At 39.8% G+C, this 17,463-nt stretch overlaps 1 protein-coding gene across 2 annotated transcripts in view; it reads left to right on the top strand.

Annotated features, from left to right (window-relative positions):
• The first annotated feature begins 14,763 nt into the window (after positions 1 to 14,763).
• The window catches only part of NRDC (nardilysin convertase), a 105,917-nt gene continuing 103,217 nt past the window's right edge, over positions 14,764 to 17,463 (top strand). Inside the window, exon 1 of one of the 2 annotated variants that reach the window (XM_043877042.1) lies at positions 14,764 to 15,264. In XM_043877042.1, coding sequence (XP_043732977.1) covers positions 14,924 to 15,264 — 341 coding nt within the window. In that variant the 5' untranslated portion in view covers positions 14,764 to 14,923. The remainder of the gene's footprint in view (positions 15,265 to 17,463) is intronic. The other variant, XM_043877043.1, reaches the window with a different exon arrangement.

Genomic DNA, 17,463 nt, shown 5'->3' on the forward strand with positions numbered 1-17,463 from the left:
CCTCTGGAGTCTGCTTAAGTTGAAGAATCTTTTTTCCCCTGTTTTTCTTTAAGGATAAGCTGGCAGCAGTATCCAGCGTCCACCACCAGGCACTAATAGGGAGTTGTTTTTCCCAGCTCTCAGTTTTTACAAGAACTGCCTAGATCACAGTTGTGCCTATGGAAACAGAAGTCTCTACCTTCCCATATTGGTGTCTTTCTGCCTTTCATAGTGTATATACAAAATACCTGGGAATCAGCTGGTAACTGTCTAAATTAAATACTTAGGTTGTCTATGCATGACTCAATAAGTGACTCTTTAAAAGAGCAGCTAAAAATAAAAGTACCTATTTTTCCATATATATTACTGTATATGTATATATTGTATTCATTACATAAGATTTCTTCACATCATATGAAAATATGACTCTAGAAATACTTCTGCTCCATACACATGCTTGTCCTCAACTGATCAGATCTGCATAAATATCCCTTGGATGCTAGGATCAAGGTCATCTTCCTTGATCTGTTCCCCTTTGCAAAGGGAACCACCTTTCATGTAACAAGTGTTTTCATGCTGTCTTAGAGCCTTCTTTTCCCATTTTTCTCCCAACATTAAAATAACCACATTCTCAGTCCTGATGTAGGACAGATGCTAATAAATTACTCTCCCATTGAGATGATCTGAAAAGTAATGGATTAAAATATATTTTCTCCAGGGGAACTAATATCAAATAAGAGCCTTCAGGAACTGAAGTCCTTAAGGGTAGATACTGAAGCTCTGTGGCAGGCCAGCAGAATACACTGAGAATCCTAGAAAAGATTAATACATAGACGGAAACAATTTTTTTTTTTTTTTTGTCACAGAAAGCGTTTATGGATCAGTTGGGAAAAGATGGACTATTCAATAACTGGTTATCTATATGGAAAAAAAAATCTGATCCCTACCTTATCCTATATACAAATATCAGTACTAACTAGACTTAAGACTTAAATCTCAAAGCATAATGTAAAACAACTGAACTTTCAGAAGACAAAATAGGAAAATATTTTATGACTTCAGGATAGAGAAGGATCTTTTTAAATGGAAACTAAAAGTGCAAGCCATGAAGGAAAAAAAGTCTAATTTAAGATAACCTTATTCTGAATGAAAAAACAAATCTAAGGGGGAGAGGATATTGATAACATATGACTGACAAAAGAAAGACAGAAAAATTCAACAGTAAAATGAGCAAAAGGAAAACTATCATTGTATTAAGGCCAAAAAGCATGTGAAAAGATGCTCAACTTTGTTAGAAACAAGAAAGTGAAAATTAAAATCACAAATCACTATTTCTCACCTACCAGACTGACAAAAATTAGAAACTCAGATAACCAGGTATTGGTGAAATTGTAGAGTGACAGGAACCCTCATTTAGTGCTAACTGGAGTTTAAATTAGTAGGACTTTGGAAAACAGTTTGGTATTATATATTTAACTTGCACACATTGCACGATCTAGCAACTGCATATGTATATGCATTCTTGTGCTTGCATAGCAAGAGATATACATAAGAATTCTAAAGCAGTATCACTTGTGAAAACAAAAAGCTACAAACAGTCCAAATGTCTGTCAACTACAGAATAGATAAGTATATCATGGCAGATTCATACAATGGGCTATCATGCAGAACTGAATATGAATGAACTGTACCTGCACACTTGGGACTCCCAGGTGACTCAGTTGTAAAAAATCTGCCTGCCAATGCAGGAGATGCAAGAGACATGAGTTCGACCCCTGGGTCAGGAAGATCTCCTGGAGGAGGAAATGGCAGCCCACTCCAGTATTCTTGCCTGGAAAATTCCATAAGACAGAGGAGCCTGGTGGACTATAGTCCATGGGGTTGCAAAGAGTTGGACACAGTGACTGAGCACGCACACACGTAGCTATACAATTGAACTATTTTAATGAATAAACAATAAAGGTAAGTAACAGAAGAAGAACATACTAAATGGTTCCATTTATGTAAATTTAAACAGGCAAATCTAAGCAATATATTTTGCCCAGATAACTTCAGTTTGACCCTCCAGATTCACTTTCCACACTTCTATTTCCAGGTGGCTGCACTGAGTGGACCGAATCTATGGGCCCTTTATGACTTATAGCTTCTGGTTAGATTTGACTGATGCACGGTGCCAGCAGAATATTGGATAGGTAGAAGCAAGTGGGGTTGAGTGTTTATTCTCTGGTACCCTTGCTGTGGGTTGCTATAGGCAGGCTGGATTCCCTCCAATGAAGGTCTCAGCTCCTATCAGGAGGCTCTCTCTGTCTGGCTTCCTGAAACCACATCCACTACTCTTGCTTCAAGCCCATGGTGATAAAGAGCACTGTGACTAAAGATAATATCCTGTTGTTGTATTCTTCTTTATCCTGCCTGCACCTTTGTAAATAATTCCTTTAATAAACTCTCCTCAAATTATACTAATTTGAGTGTGCCATCTGTTTCCTGCCAGGACCCTAACTGATACAATATTGTTTGGGGATACAGAGACACTGTGGTAAAACTTACAAGGAAAAGCAAGGGAATTATTAACATAAAATTCAATGTAGTTGTTACCTCTATGGGGGAGGGAAATATGATACAAAAGAGCCACATGGGGGACTCATGTACTGGTAATATTCTATTTCTTAAACTAGGCTGTTTGTAGATGTGTATTTGCTTTATGATTATTCTTTAATATAATTATTCTTTAATATGTTGTAGATAACCTTTTGTATGTGTAATATATCTTAAAGTAAAAATTCAAATAAAATATAATAAACTCCCACTAGAATGAAAGATTGTGAGGACAGAGCTTTTTGTCTTGTTTTTTTGCTAGAATGGTGTTGACACTAGAAAATACAAAAATGTGTTTGAACAACTTGATGGATATCCAACTTTGGCCTAGGACCTCCCCATCCATGATAGGGAGTCAAGGAATTTTTTTAAATTCTGAATCCCACTATACAAGCTAGGAAGAGCTTTCCTTGTTCTGTTGTCCTTTTCATATATTCCACAGACTCTCTTTCCCTCTCTTCTTGGTGACTACCACAAATCTATAGAATGGATAAGTATATCATGGTAGATTCATACAATGGGCTACCATGCAGACCTGAATATGAATGAACTGTACCTGCACACTTGGGACTCCCAGGTGACTCGGCAATTCTGTTTTGGGTTATTCTACTCCACCTCCATCCCATCCTTCTCTCAATCCAATTCCAGAATTAAAGGTACTCTCTCTTCATCTTTCTTCTTAGACCACAAATTCAGAGTCATTTTGTTTAAATGATTTTATTACCAACCATTTGGGGGGAATAGAACAGGAATACAAAACAAGAAATATTTATATATGAAAGTCTTGGTTCCCTGGCTGTGATCTGAATTCCTTGTAGGAAGTCAGGTTAGGTTTTAGCCCTTCCCTATTGACTATTCTTCCTGTGGGTTTGGTCATTACAACCCACTCTGGGTTGGTCCTTGGAGGAACAAGCTTGGTGGAATGACAGTGAACAACTTGCTTCTCTGAGGACTTCCAGGGAGCATCATTTCTCATTCTAGGAATTATTCATTTGAAAGTGAAAGTCGCTCAGTCCTATCTGACTCTTTGTGACCCCAAGGACTGTACCCCACCAGACCCCTCTGTCCATGGAATTCTCCAGGCAAGAATACTGGAGTGGGTAGCTATTCCCTTCTCTAGGGGATCTTCCTGACCCACAGATTGAACCTTGGTCTCTTGCATTGCAGGCAGATCCTTTACTATCTGATCCACCAGGGAAGCCTTATTTAACATGCTCTGATAGTGGGTAATGGGATAGCTAAAAACAGGCAGATCAGCATAAGAAAAACAAAACTATAAATCAGTCTCTTCCAAATTTTTTCTCACAGAGTAGAATATTCACTGCCAAAAAATAAAAATTAAAAAAGGAGAAGCAGAGGGTGTCCTATAGTCAAGCAAGTTTGGGAAATGCTGCATGTTACATTATCCTTTTCGAGAATCAGAATATATGTTACCAGATTAATGACCTTGAGAACCAGCTGTCTCTCTCTCTCACACACACTCATACACACACACACACACACACACACACACACTCACATTTCGTTGCTAACTTGTGCCCAGCTCTTTTGTGACCCCACACACTGAAGCCTGCCAGACTCCTCTGTCCATGATATTTCTCAGGCAAGAATACTGGAGTGGGTTGCCATTTCCTTCTCCAGATTATCTTCCTGATCCAGGGATCGAACCTAAATCTCCTGCATTGGCAGACAGAATCGTTACCACTGAGCCACCAGGGAAGCCTATATATATGTGTGTGTGTGTATGTGTCTGTACAGGGTTCTATTTTCTTCACATCCCTGCCAACACTTGTTATTTTGTGTCTTTTATTTTTATAATAGCCATTTTAACAGTTGTGCAATGATATCTTGCGGTTTTGATTTGCATTTCCCTGATGACTGGTGATGTTGAGCACCTTTTCATCTACCTTTTGGCCATCTGTATGTCTTCTTTGGAATAATGTCTATACAGGACCTCTTTCCTTTTTAAAATGAGTCTTTCTCTTTTTGCTATTGAGTCATGAGTTCTTTATGTATTTTGTATATTAACCCCTTATCTGATATATGATTTGCAAATATTTCCTCCCATTCTGTAGGCTGCCTTTCATTTTATGAATTGTTTCCTTTGCTCTGCAGAAGCTTTTTAGCTTGATGTAGTTTCACTTGTTTATTTTAATTTTTGTTGCCTTTGCTTTTAGTGCCAAATTCTCCAAAAATCATGGTTAGACCAATCAATGTTAAGGAAATTACTCCTTATATTTTCTTCTAGGAGTTTTGCGGTTTGGTGTCTAAGTTTAAGACTTTGATCCATTTTGAGTTGATTTTTGTGCAAGGTATAAGAGCTTCATTCTTTTGTATATGGATGACCAATTTTCCCAACATTTATTGAAGAGACTGTCCTTTCCCCATTATATATTCTTGATACCTCTGCTATAAGTTAATTGATCATATATGCATGGGTTTAATTCTGGACTCTATTCTGTTTCATTGATCTGTGTGTTTTTATTCCAGTATCATACTGTTTTGATTACTGTAGCTTTGCAATATAGTTTTAAGTCAAGAAATGTGATGCCTCCAGCTTTGTTCTTTCTCAAGATCGTTTTGGCTATTTAGAATCTTTTGTTGTTCCAAATAGATATACAGTCTACAAGATCAAGGCTGAATGTACTGAAAATTCAGATTTCTTTTTTTTTTAATTTTTATTAGTTGGAGGCTAATTACTTTACAATATTGTAGTGGTTTTTGTCATACATTGACATGAATCAGCCATGGATTTACATGTATTCCCCATTCCGATCCCCCCCTCCCACCTCCCTCTCTACCCGATCCCTCTGGGTCTTCCCAGTGCACCAGGCCCGAGCACTTGTCTCATTCATCCAACCTGGGCTGGTGATCTGAGAAAATTCAGATTTCTTTTGTGAATTAAAGTGTAGGTGATTTACAATGTTGTATTAGTTTCAGGTGTACAGTGAAGTATTTTAGTTATATGTATATACACACATGCATGCATGCATGTTAAGTCACTTCAGTTGTGTCTGACTCTTTGTGACCCTGTGGACTGCCGCCTGCCAGGCTCCTCTGTCAATGGGATTCTCCAGGCAAGAATACTGGAATGGGTTGCCATGCCCTCCTCCAGGCTATCTTCCCAACCTAGGGATTAAACCCTTGTCTCTGACCTCCCCCGCACTGGCAGGTGGGTTCACCACTAGTGCCACCTGGGAATCCCATATATACATATATATGTATATATTCTTTTCTAGATTCTTTCTCATTATAGGTTATTACAAGATATTGAATATACTTCCTTGTGCAATGCAGTAAGTCCCTATTGTTTATCTATTTTATACGTAGTAGTTTATATCTGTTAATCCTAAACTCCTAATTTATCCTTCCCGTCTCCTTCTGTAATCATAAATTTGTAATTTTTTTTTCAGATTTCACATGTAAGTGATGTCATATGATATCTGTCTTTGACTTATTTCACTTAGTATGATAATCTCTAGGTCCATCCATGTTGCTGCAAATAGCATTATTTCATTCTTTTTTATGGCTGAGTAAAATATATTTGTTGCTCAGTTGCTAAGACATGCTCGACTTTTTGTGACCTCATGGACTGCAGCACACCAGTATATATATATATGTGTGCGTATGCGTGTGTGTGTGTGTGTATGTCACATCTCCTTTATCCATTCATCTGTCAATGGGCATTTAGATTGCTTCCATGTCTTGGCTATTATAGTGCTGCTATGAACATGGAGGGGCAGATATCTTTTCAAGTTAGTGATTTTGTCTTTTCTGGATGTATGCCCAGGAGTGGAATTGCTGAATCATATGATAGTTCCATTTTTAATTGTTTGAAGAATCTCCATACTGTCTTCCATAGTGACTACACCAATTCCATAGTGACTACATTCTTAACAACACAGTACTAGGGTTCTTTTCTCCACACCCTCTTAAGAGTTAAGTTTTTAATGAGCTCATGAAAACATTCAAAGTGATCCTCTGAGAACAACTGAAGCCTAATCTACATCCTTAGAATCTTGGGATGCTAAGTAGACTTCTATGAGTCCTATTTGTATGGGTACCCAATGGGCTCCTTGGGAAAGAAGATAAATATGCCTTTTGGAGCAAGGGGAGTAGACAAGAACTACCTCCGTTCTCTGGACTGAAGAAGGTAAAGAAAATAAAGTGAATTAAAGATTCTCTTTCATAACTGTATAGTCTTCTCCAAGTAGAAGTGAAATTTACATCATTAAGGAGTATCTACTGAAATCTCCTCTGTCCATCTGGCTCTTTTTGCAAAACAAAAACCAACCAGCCAAACAAAAACCTCTGAGCTCTCACAATGGAGTAATATCAGCAGTGGCTTAAAGTGAGACAGGATTTATTTTGTTAAGACTAAAACAGAGTGGGAAGGAGGCTCAAGAGGAAGGGAATATTATATATTTATAGCTGATTCACATTGTTGTACAGCAGAAACCAACACAACATTGTAAAGCAAATATACTTCAATTTAAAAAAATAGACTTCTCTGACTGTTCAGTGACTAAGAATCTGCCTGCCAATGCAGGGTACACGAGTTTGATCCCTGATCCTGGAAGATTCCACATACCTTGGGGCAAACTAAGCCCTTGGGGCAACTAAGCCCATGTGTCACATCTACTGAGCCCAGAAGCCCTAGAGCCCATGCCCCCTGCAACAAGAGAAGCCACCACATTCAGAAGCCTGTGCACTGCAACCTGAGAGTAGTCCCAGCTCACTTCAACTACAGAAAGCCCACACACAGCAAGGAAGACCCCACACAGCCAAAAATAAACAAACAGGACTCAAATAGGCTTTTCTTTCCCACCCGAAAATCCAAAATTCTTGTTCAAGTACAGGACATACATTCCCATGGCTCTAGCTCCACCTTGTGATTAACCAAGAAATCACCTACTTCCCATCAACTGGGGAGTTAAGTAGTCATCAGGATCTTTGAAGTCAATACTTGCCAACAGTTCCTAATAACATATTAATTAATACTTTAGGCCAGGCTCTGTGTACATGATATTCAAGAACTATGGCATTTAAACCTCATAACAACACTATGAAAGATGTATTTTATAGATGGAAAACCAATGTTGAGAGAGTTTACCAGAGTTTGTTGTGTCCAACTCTTTGACCCTACGGATTGTAGCCTGCCTACAGGCACCTCAGTCCGTGGGATTCTCCAGGAAAGAAAACTGAAGAGGGTTGCTGCGCTCTCCTCCAGGGGATCTTCCCAACCCAGGGATCAAACCTGCGCCTTCTGCATTGCAGGCAGATTCTTTATCCCTGAGCCACCAGGGAAGCCCCTTACCAGAGTTCAGCACTTTTCAAAGATCATACAGGCAGGGAATTAATTCTCTGGTGGTCCAATGGTTAGGACTCTGCTTCAGTTGCAGGAGCCCTGGTTCAGGAACTACGATCTTGCAAGCCACATGGCTTGGCCAGAAAAAAATCATACAGGTGGCAGTTAGGTCTTAAACCAACCATTTTTAGGCTTTTCTTTTCAATCACAACTGTCTGCTTATAAACTAAGGCACACGTACATCACATACATTTTTTTCCCTTTACAACACATATGTAAACACGTATCTTATTTAATCCTCTATTGCACAGATTTGTACTTTCAAAGCAACCTTAAGTTGAAATGGATGATCCAAAGGAACAAATTAATGTTTAAATGACAGGCATTAGAGCATTGGGCCCTAGAACTAGGCTGTTTCTTGGTGATAAAATGGTATATTGGAAAAGCCAAGAGAATTGCTAATTTGAATATCTGCTCTACCACTTAATAGCTGTGTGACCTTGGGCAAGTTACTTAGGGTCACTGGCCTCAGGTCCCTTAAGTGAATTAAGAACCAATGGACGCAAATAATGCTAATTTGTGTAAATCAAACTCTGGCTTACTTTTCATAGAAACTAATTTCTAAAAGTTACTGTATCAGTAAACAAAGAATCCTGTTGGAATCTGGAGATTGATTTTTAGTAGGTGGAAAAATTGGTCCCATGATGAGTTGTTAAAATGCTCAGTGAATCTTTGAGAAGTGAAACTTTAAGAACATACACATAATAGACCATTCCCCCCACCCAAAAGATGTCCACATCTTAATCTCTGGAATCTAGGAACATGTTCAGATACACGGCAAAGGGGAACTAAGGTTGCAGAAGGTATTAAGATTGCTAAATCAACTGACCCTAAAATAGGGAGATAATCTTGGATTATCTGGGTAGGTCCAACTTAATCATAAGGGATTTTTAATAAATGGGAGAGTCAGAGGAAGATGTAATTGTAGAGGAAAGACATTGAGAGATGCACTATAGCTTGCTTTGAAGACGGAGAAAGAGGGACATGAGCAAAAAAATGTGAGCAGCTTCCAGAAGCTAGAAAGAGCAATGGAACAGATTCTCTCCTAGAACCTTTGGAAAGAAATGCAACTCTGCTGACTCTTTAATTTTAGCCCAGTGATACCTGGGTCAGGGTTCTGTCCTATAGAACTGTAAGACAATATATCTGTGTTGTGTTAGCCACTAAGTTTGTGGCAATTTGTTATAGGAGCAATAGAAAACATACAGTATCTATGACCATCGGTGTGTCCAGACTTCTTACCTGTTTCCTATGGTGGTGTGGAAAAGGCACTGGACTTGGAATCTAAAGACTAAGCATCTCAGTTCTGCTTTTAAATAGCTGTGTGACTTTCAGTAAATCACAATTCCTCTCTAAGCATGTTTATCATGTCCTGGCGCCTACCTCACAGAGTTGTTATATACAGGAAGCGAGATAATGGATGTGTAGGTGCTGTAAAAACTATAAAGCATTCTATATATGACAGGAATTATTATTTACAGGGCCTAATACATAGTTAATATGCAGGAAATATTTGCAAAGTGGGATGTGGAAACTTGATTGCCAGGTACTTGGGAGAACAAGAGATCATATCTGATACCTGCTCTTAAATTTTGTTGTTGTTTAGTCACTAAATTGTATCCCACTCTTTGCAACCTCATGGACTGGAGCTCACTAAGCTCCTCTGTCCCTGGGATTTTCCAGGGGAGAATATTGGAGTGGGTTGCCATTTCCTTCTTCAGGGAATCTTCCTGACCCAGGGATCAAACCCATGTCTCCTGCATTGGCAGGTGGATTCTTTACTGCTGAGCCACCAGGGAAGCCCTCTTAAGTTGATTACATATAATTATGGAGATAGCATATTCAGAAGATTTAAACTGTAACTCAAAATTTACATAAGATAATAACACAAGAGAAGTCACAAGGTTATATATGATTAAGCAACAAAGAAGTGATATAAAACAAACATGTATCCTGAGTTCAAGTATGGAATGGATGGCAAGTGTGGGATGAAAGACTCACAGAAGGATTCCAGCAGGAGGAAGGTCTTGAGCAGGATCTTGGAAGGTGTGGTCAGATGGAGAACAACTGCTACCATTATACCTACAAAGCACTGTTTTTCTACACATAATTCCTGGAATCATATTTTACATTTAGGACACTGGCATGCAGTTCCAGTGTTTCAAATGGTATTCTTTTTGATCCCCTTGATAATGTTTTTTCTTTTTTAAAAATTTCAAACTTACAGAAAATTTGTAAGAACAATACAAAGGAGGTCTTTTCCCCCCTGAACCTTTTAGAATAAGTTACCCATATGATGCCTCACCACCCTCAAATTATCAATTATGTAGGGGTTCCCTGGTGGCTCAGTGGTATATAACATTATGATAATATTGTATCAATTATCATATATAACCTTGTGACTTCTCTTGTGTTATTGTCTTATATAAACTTTTGAGTTATAGTTTAAATCTTCTTCTGAATATATTATCTCCATAATTACATGCTATAAACAATTCAGAGCAGGTATCATATATGATCTCCTGTACTCCTCCAAGTATTTAGCATGTTTCCACGTCCCACTTTGCAAATATTTCTTGCATATCAGTTATGTACTAGGCACTGCAAATAATAATAATAATTCTGTTTATATATAGAATGCTTTATAGTTTTTTACACCTATACATTGTCAAGAAATTAACATCTATGCCTTACTATCGTCTAATCCACAGATTCCATTCAAGTTTAGCCAACTGTCCCAATAATGTCCTTTATAGTGATGCATTTAATTTTCAAATCTCATTAGTCTTAAAGCAAAACAGTTCTTGAACCTTCGATTTTCATGACCTTGCCCTTTTAAAGATCATGTAAATTATTTTACAGAATATTTCTCCCAATCTGTATTTCTGATGTTTCTTCTTAATTAGATTCAGGTTTTACATTTTCAGCAGGGATAGCACAGAAGTATGCTGTTTTTTTCCCTCATTGCATACCATTCAGTTCAGTTCAGTCGCTCAGTCGTGTCCGACTCTTTCTGACCCCATGGACTGTAGCCTACCAGGCTCCTCTGTGTGAAATTCTCCAGGCAAAAATACTGGAGTGGGTAACCATTCCCTTCTTCAGGGGATCTTCCGGAACCAGGGGTTAAGCCCAAGTCTCCTGCATTGCAGGCAGATTCTTTTTTTGTTTGTTTGTTTGTTTTTTCAGGCAGATTCTTTACTGCCTGAGCCACCAGGGAAGCCCTTATTTTAGATAGAATGTAAGAGAAGACCTCTCTTAAGAGGTGACATTTGCGCTGACATACAATGGTAAGAAGGAACCAGTGATGCAAAACGTAAAGGAAGAACAGTCCAAGCAAAGGAACAGATATAATGATCCTAAGGCAAGAAAAACCCTTGTATTTTGGAAGACATTAAGATTTCAAAAATCTCAAAATCTGTCTTTTTAGATCAGAAATGAGGAGCACTTACAAATGAGGAGTATTTGTAACAGATAAACTAGTGATAAATGGGATTCCCAGTTGGCTCAGTGGGTAAAGAATCTACCTGCCACGCAAGAAATGTGGGTTCAATTCCTGGATCAGGAAGATCCTCTGGAGGAGGGCAAGGCAACCCATTCCAGTATTCTTGCCTGGAGAATCCCAAGGATAGACGAGCCTGGCGGGCTACAGTCCATAGGGTTGCAAAGAGTTGGACACAACTGAAATGTCTGAGCATGCATGCACACAACTTGTGGTAAAGAATCCACCTGTCAATGCAGGACATGCGAGAGACAAGGGTTTGATCCCTGGCATGGGAAGAGCTCCTGGAGGAGAAAATGGCAACACACTCTAGTACTCTTGCCTGGAAAATTCCATGCACAGAGAGCCTGGCAGCTACAGTCCATGGGATCACAGAGTCAGACATCACTGACACACACACAGGAGCATGAGCAATTCACATATGTTTTAGAGTTACTCAACTTATTTTGAAGTTTGAACACCAAATTCTTCCTAGAAGTATGCTTATACAGGAGAAAACTATTTTTATAGTCACACAAATTCCTTGGTATGTTTTGCACGTATTTAGTCTCACAACAGAAGATTCTATAAGAATATGCCTACATCTTGATCTCGATACAAGGCTACCAAACGTGGAGTGGGCAGGACATTAATAACTAAAGCTCCAAAGGCATAACTGCCTAGAGTGTGGGCCCAGGACTTAACTGTAAATATGTTTACCTATTTCCTCTTTCTGTGCCTTTCCTCCCACATTTAGCAATGTCTTCATCCACCCCAGGTTCATGGTGATCTCAAGTTGGCCACAGGGTGCTTCAAAGAGGGGGAAATCAGAACAAATCGATTCACAAAATGGTACTCATTTTAAATTTCTCTCAAGGGTATTATTGGCATGTAGGAGGAGTTGTAAAGAGGACACTGCATCATTAACAGAGAAATTTTAGACACTAAAGTAAAACAGATAACTCTGTACTCTTACTCGACTTAGAATCAACATTCCACATTTCCAATTTATCCTCTTGTAAGCTTCGAGAGAACAGAAAAACTTCTTGTTCATTACTCTATTCCCAGTGTCTGGTACATGTTAGAGCTCACTTTGCTGGCTAAATGAATAAAGGAATGCCTAATTACAGACTGTTACTATATTTCAATAATAATATAGTAATAGCCTGTTACTACACATATATAGTAACAGTCTGGTGACCTGCAAGATTCAGAGGTCTCTTTGTAAAGGGAAAAATAGGTCACACTTTAGGATGTGGCCTTTGATTCTAGTCAGAAAATTCCAATTATTTTCTGCATTTGAAGCTTCCCTACTGTAAGTATATAGGGCAGGGAGTCCTGGGAGCAAAAGAACCAGGAGAAAAGAACTAGATAGTTTTTTTGACATCTGTTGTCCTTGTTCAGTCACCTCTGACTCTTTGCAACTTCATGGACTGCAGCATGCCAGGCTTCCCTGTGAGAGTTAGACCATAAAGAAGGCTGAGTGCTAAAGAATTGATGCTTTAAGAGTTGTGGTGCTGGAGAAGATTCTTGAGTCCCTTGGACAGCAAGGAGATCAAACCAGTCAATCCTAAGGGAAATCAACCCTGAATATTCATTGGAAGGATTGATGCTAAAGCTCCAATACTTTGGCCACCTGATGCAAAGAGCCTGCTTACTGGAAGACCCTGATGCTGGGAAAGATTGAGGGCAGAAGAAGGGGATGGTAGAGGATAAAATGGTTAGATAGCATCACTGACTCAATGGACATGAATTTGCACAAACTCCCAGAGATAAAGGACAGAGAAGCCTGGCGTGCTCCAAGTCCACCCGGTCGCAAAAAGTTGGACAAGACTTAGTGACTGAATATCCACCGCCAAGAGGCAAACCCAGTTTTGGGAATCATTACTTGTAATGTGTTACTGCTTTGGAGAATTTCAAAACACAATACCTCAAAACAGACATGTCACTTCAGGTATTTATTCAACAACAAACATCACAGGCTATTTTACTATAATGTGCCGGGAAGCTGTGCTAGGAATTGGTAATAAAGGGAAAAGAAAACACTGCTTTGAAGGAGGACAATCTAGGGGAGTTGCTTACTATAAAAACGATAGGTTTTTGAAAACAAACGAATATACGAGGAATATTTTTCAATTAATTTATCTCATCTGCTGCCCTAGTTCAGGTTTCATAATCTCCTACTTGAATCTTTGCATTCTCCTTCCCAACTTTTTATTTATCCTGCGTTGTTATAGCTTTCACTTTAAAAAATAAAATAAAATCGATTTTATGTTTCTCCCTCTTTGAAATCAAGCTCCAAAAAGGCAAAGATTTTTGTTTTGTTTATGACAGTATTCCCTGTGCCTGGAGTTGGGGATGCCTAGAAAAATTTAAAGACGACAATCATCAATAAATCTCCTTGCTTCAAGTGTTTTTCCATTCATTCATATTTATTCCTTTGATGTGCTAGGAATCCATATCTCATGGTTAATAAAATATATTGTATGGTAATTGCTTTTTATTTTCCAGTATGTCTGTTTCAATTACATTTTGCCTACCTAAAGCCGTTGAAAGCAGAAAAACCTTTGGGAAAAAGGACTTGAGGGTAGAAGCCTGACACGAGATGGCTGCTCAATAAAAGTTGGCTAACAGCGCTGTGAACTCTTCTCTGCGAGGGAGCTAAAAAATGTTTTCGCACAGTAGAGTGAACACATCTACACCTGTCTTTTAAGCACTTTCTAGGCCTTGAGGGCGAGCAGCACTTATGTCTGGCAAGCTACAAAAAGGAGACTCAAAACGACTATTTCTATCGTTCAACTCAGCTCCACTCAGATGCCGCTTCCATCCGGGGGCAGAAAAATACTTCCGGCGTTCTGCTTTTAACGTGCTGAGTCACTGCCAAAGTCTCCACCATAGGTTTGAGACGTAGGATGCACAAAATATGACATAAATGGTGGGGGAAAGGCTGGGGGATTAATTTTCTCCACTCGCTTACCAGTTTTCGCATCAGGGGAATATTTTCCTCTGAGCCAGAGAGCCCACTCAGTTGCTACCTCAAACCACCTCCACGCTTACGTCATAAACGCTGCGCATCAGTCCTGGCGCCCTTCTCCCGTCGTCCTCCGCGCCGCTCTCTCCGCCTCTTCTTCTTCGCCCCTCCTACCTCTGGTTTCGAAAAGCTCGCTGGGTGCTCTGAGAATCCGGCCCGGTCTCTTTGGCTCCTTTTTTTTATTCCCTGTTCCTATTGGTTGGTTACGTGCGCGTGACTGCTCTCTTGCCTTATGATTGGTTAGAATCAGTTGCGTCATCGACGGTCTGGAGGGCGGGGGGGATGAGGGAAGTTGGCTTGAGGAAGACCGAATTGGGGGAGGGGTTCAGGCCTGTCCACCTCAGCGGCTGCGGCAGCAACAGCGCCGGCCGCCACCGCCTCTGGAACGCGGAGGAGGAGGAGCGGCTGGAGGAGTAGGAGGAGGAGGTGGACCCTAGGGTACGGCATGCCCAGCGTTCCGGCTTGGTAGTGAATGCTGAGGAGAGTTGCGGTTGCTGCAGTCTGTGCCACCGGGAGGAAGTTGTGTGAGGCCGGGCGGGAGCTCGCGGCGCTTTGGAGAATAGAAGCGCGGGGTCGGTGTGAAGACTCGGCGGCTGCTAGACGCTTTCCTACACTGACCATGCCTGGAAGGAACAAGGCGAAGTCCACCTGCAGCTGCCCTGACCTGCAGCCCAATGGACAAGACTTGGGCGAGAGCGGCCGGGTTGCCCGTCTCGGAGCCGATGAATCTGAGGAGGAGGGACGGAGGGGGCCTGTCAGTAATGCCGGAGACCCTGAGATCATTAAGTCTCCCAGCGACCCCAAGCAATACCGGTAAGGGAGGAGGCTTGAACCCGGGAGAAGAGCAGGAGGCGGGCCTCTCTGTTCCCGCTGTGGTCCCTTTTATCCTAATCTTCCGAAGGAGCGTCAGGGGCACTATTTCCCACCCCAAAAACTTGCTTGGATGGAGGTGGCAGTTAGGGGCATCTATGTGGTGTCTGCTCTAAGAGGGGGAGATCTTGGGTTCCATCAGGAATCAGGAAGTCAGAATGGGGAGGGTTTTTCGAGTAGTTTTGACATTCTCTCAGGCGAGAATGGAGGTTTTTCTTCACTTTTTTTAAAAAACTTTTTTTTTTTTAAATAACTTCTTATTTTGTATTGCGGTATAGCGGATTAACAGTGTTGTAGTAGTTTCAAGTGAACAAACAAGGAATTCAGCCATACAAATGCATGTATCCATTCTCCCCCAAAACGCTCACCTATGCAGGCTGCCACATAACGTTGAGCAGAGTTCCGTGTGCTATCCAATACCTGTTAGTTATCCATTTTAACTATAGCAGTATGTACCAAATTCCCTTTTTCCACCAGGCAGCCATAAGTTCGTTTTCTAAGCCTATGAGTTTCAGGTTTTTTAAGTTCATTTGTATCTTTTTTTTTCTTTTTAGATTCTGTATATAAGGGATATCATGTGGTATTTCTCCTTCTCTCTCTGACTTCACTCAGTATGACACTCTCTAGGTCCATTATTTAATTCTTTTTAATGGTTGAGTAATATTCCATCGTATGTATGTACTACGTCTTTTATTCATTCCTCTGTCCGTGGACATTTAGATTGCTTCCGTGTCTTCGCTGTTGTAAATGGTGCTGCAGTGAGCACTCGGGGTGCAAGTATCTTTTCAGGCCATGTTTTTCTCTGGATATAGGCCTAGGAGTGGGACTGTAGTGTCATATGATAGCGCTGTTTTTACTTTTTTAAGGAACTTCCATACTATTCAAGAATGGGGTTTTTGTGAGGAAGGCAGGCTGGATGGTCAGGGACACTTGGTATTATATTTAAGGAAAGGTTGAAGGAGCTGGGGGTTTTAATTTTGAAGAGGATACGTAAGGGGCATAGTGTCACTATCCACAACTACTTGAGGTGCCTGTAATTGAAAGGGGAAAAACTAATGGCTGGAAGTTACTAGAGGATCATGTAGTTTCAGTAAAAGAACTTAGGTATTAGAGTTGGCCTAAGATGAGGTAACTTATTTCCATGGGTTGTTTCTCATTGCTAAGAATGGTTGGGTGCCCTCTTCTAAGAATATATTGGAGAGATCTTGAGTCTCATTTGGGTGAGTCAGAGAAGACTTTTAAGATTTCTCCCAATCCTGAATTTTTCAATTTTTGGTTTTTACCATAATCCTCTAAGCATCTGTAATAACAATCCCCACCTAAATATTTTCTTCACATGTAACTTATTCCATAGAATGCCATAACTATAATGTATTTTAAAGAGAGATTATATTGTCCAACTTTATTTTAAAGGTTGAGAAAACTGAGATCCAGAGAGTTTGCTTCTTGCTTAAAATTACACACCTAAATAATTATAGAGTTGATATGAACACCCTGTCCATCTGACACCAAATCCAGTGCACCATTTACTGATTTTTATAAAGTTTTTATTCATATTGAGTTGGAACCTGAAGCATTCTGGTTTTTAATTTGTTTTATGTCCCTACATTGTTAGAGCCGGAAAGAACCTTAGAGATAATCTTTTTCACTCCCCTTCACCCCCAATGTATAGGTTACTGAAACTAAGGTAGAGAAAGAAGTGTTTTAGCCCTAAATTGAAGATAGGCCTAATCTCTTCCTTCAGTCTAAGTCTAGAGATTAACAGAACACAACTCTTTATACTATTTTTCCCAGGCGATAGGTCTTTATGAATAGGCCAGATTTTCCCTCCTTCTCATCAAAAATGTGGTTATATTAGAGCTAGTTAAAACTTTGAGAAAAGTTATTTAGTTTTTGCCATCCAGATTAAATAATAGCTTCAGGTTTTTTTTTTTTTTTACCTATATAAACTTACATAATATCAGGTAATGTTTATAGAAAGTACTCTGTGTGTCAGATGTTCTAATTGCTTTCAATATATCATTTAATGACCTAATTTTTGGCAAATTCATTTGAAAAATGCTAAAGTCTTACTGTGTGCTATGCACATATAAAGATATGAGATATCTTTAATTCTTTTCCGAGACGTGGTTGGAATGTAAC

The sequence above is a fragment of the Cervus elaphus genome, chromosome 20 (assembly GCF_910594005.1).
Source record: "Cervus elaphus chromosome 20, mCerEla1.1, whole genome shotgun sequence".
Classification (NCBI taxonomy): Eukaryota; Metazoa; Chordata; class Mammalia; order Artiodactyla; family Cervidae; genus Cervus; species Cervus elaphus.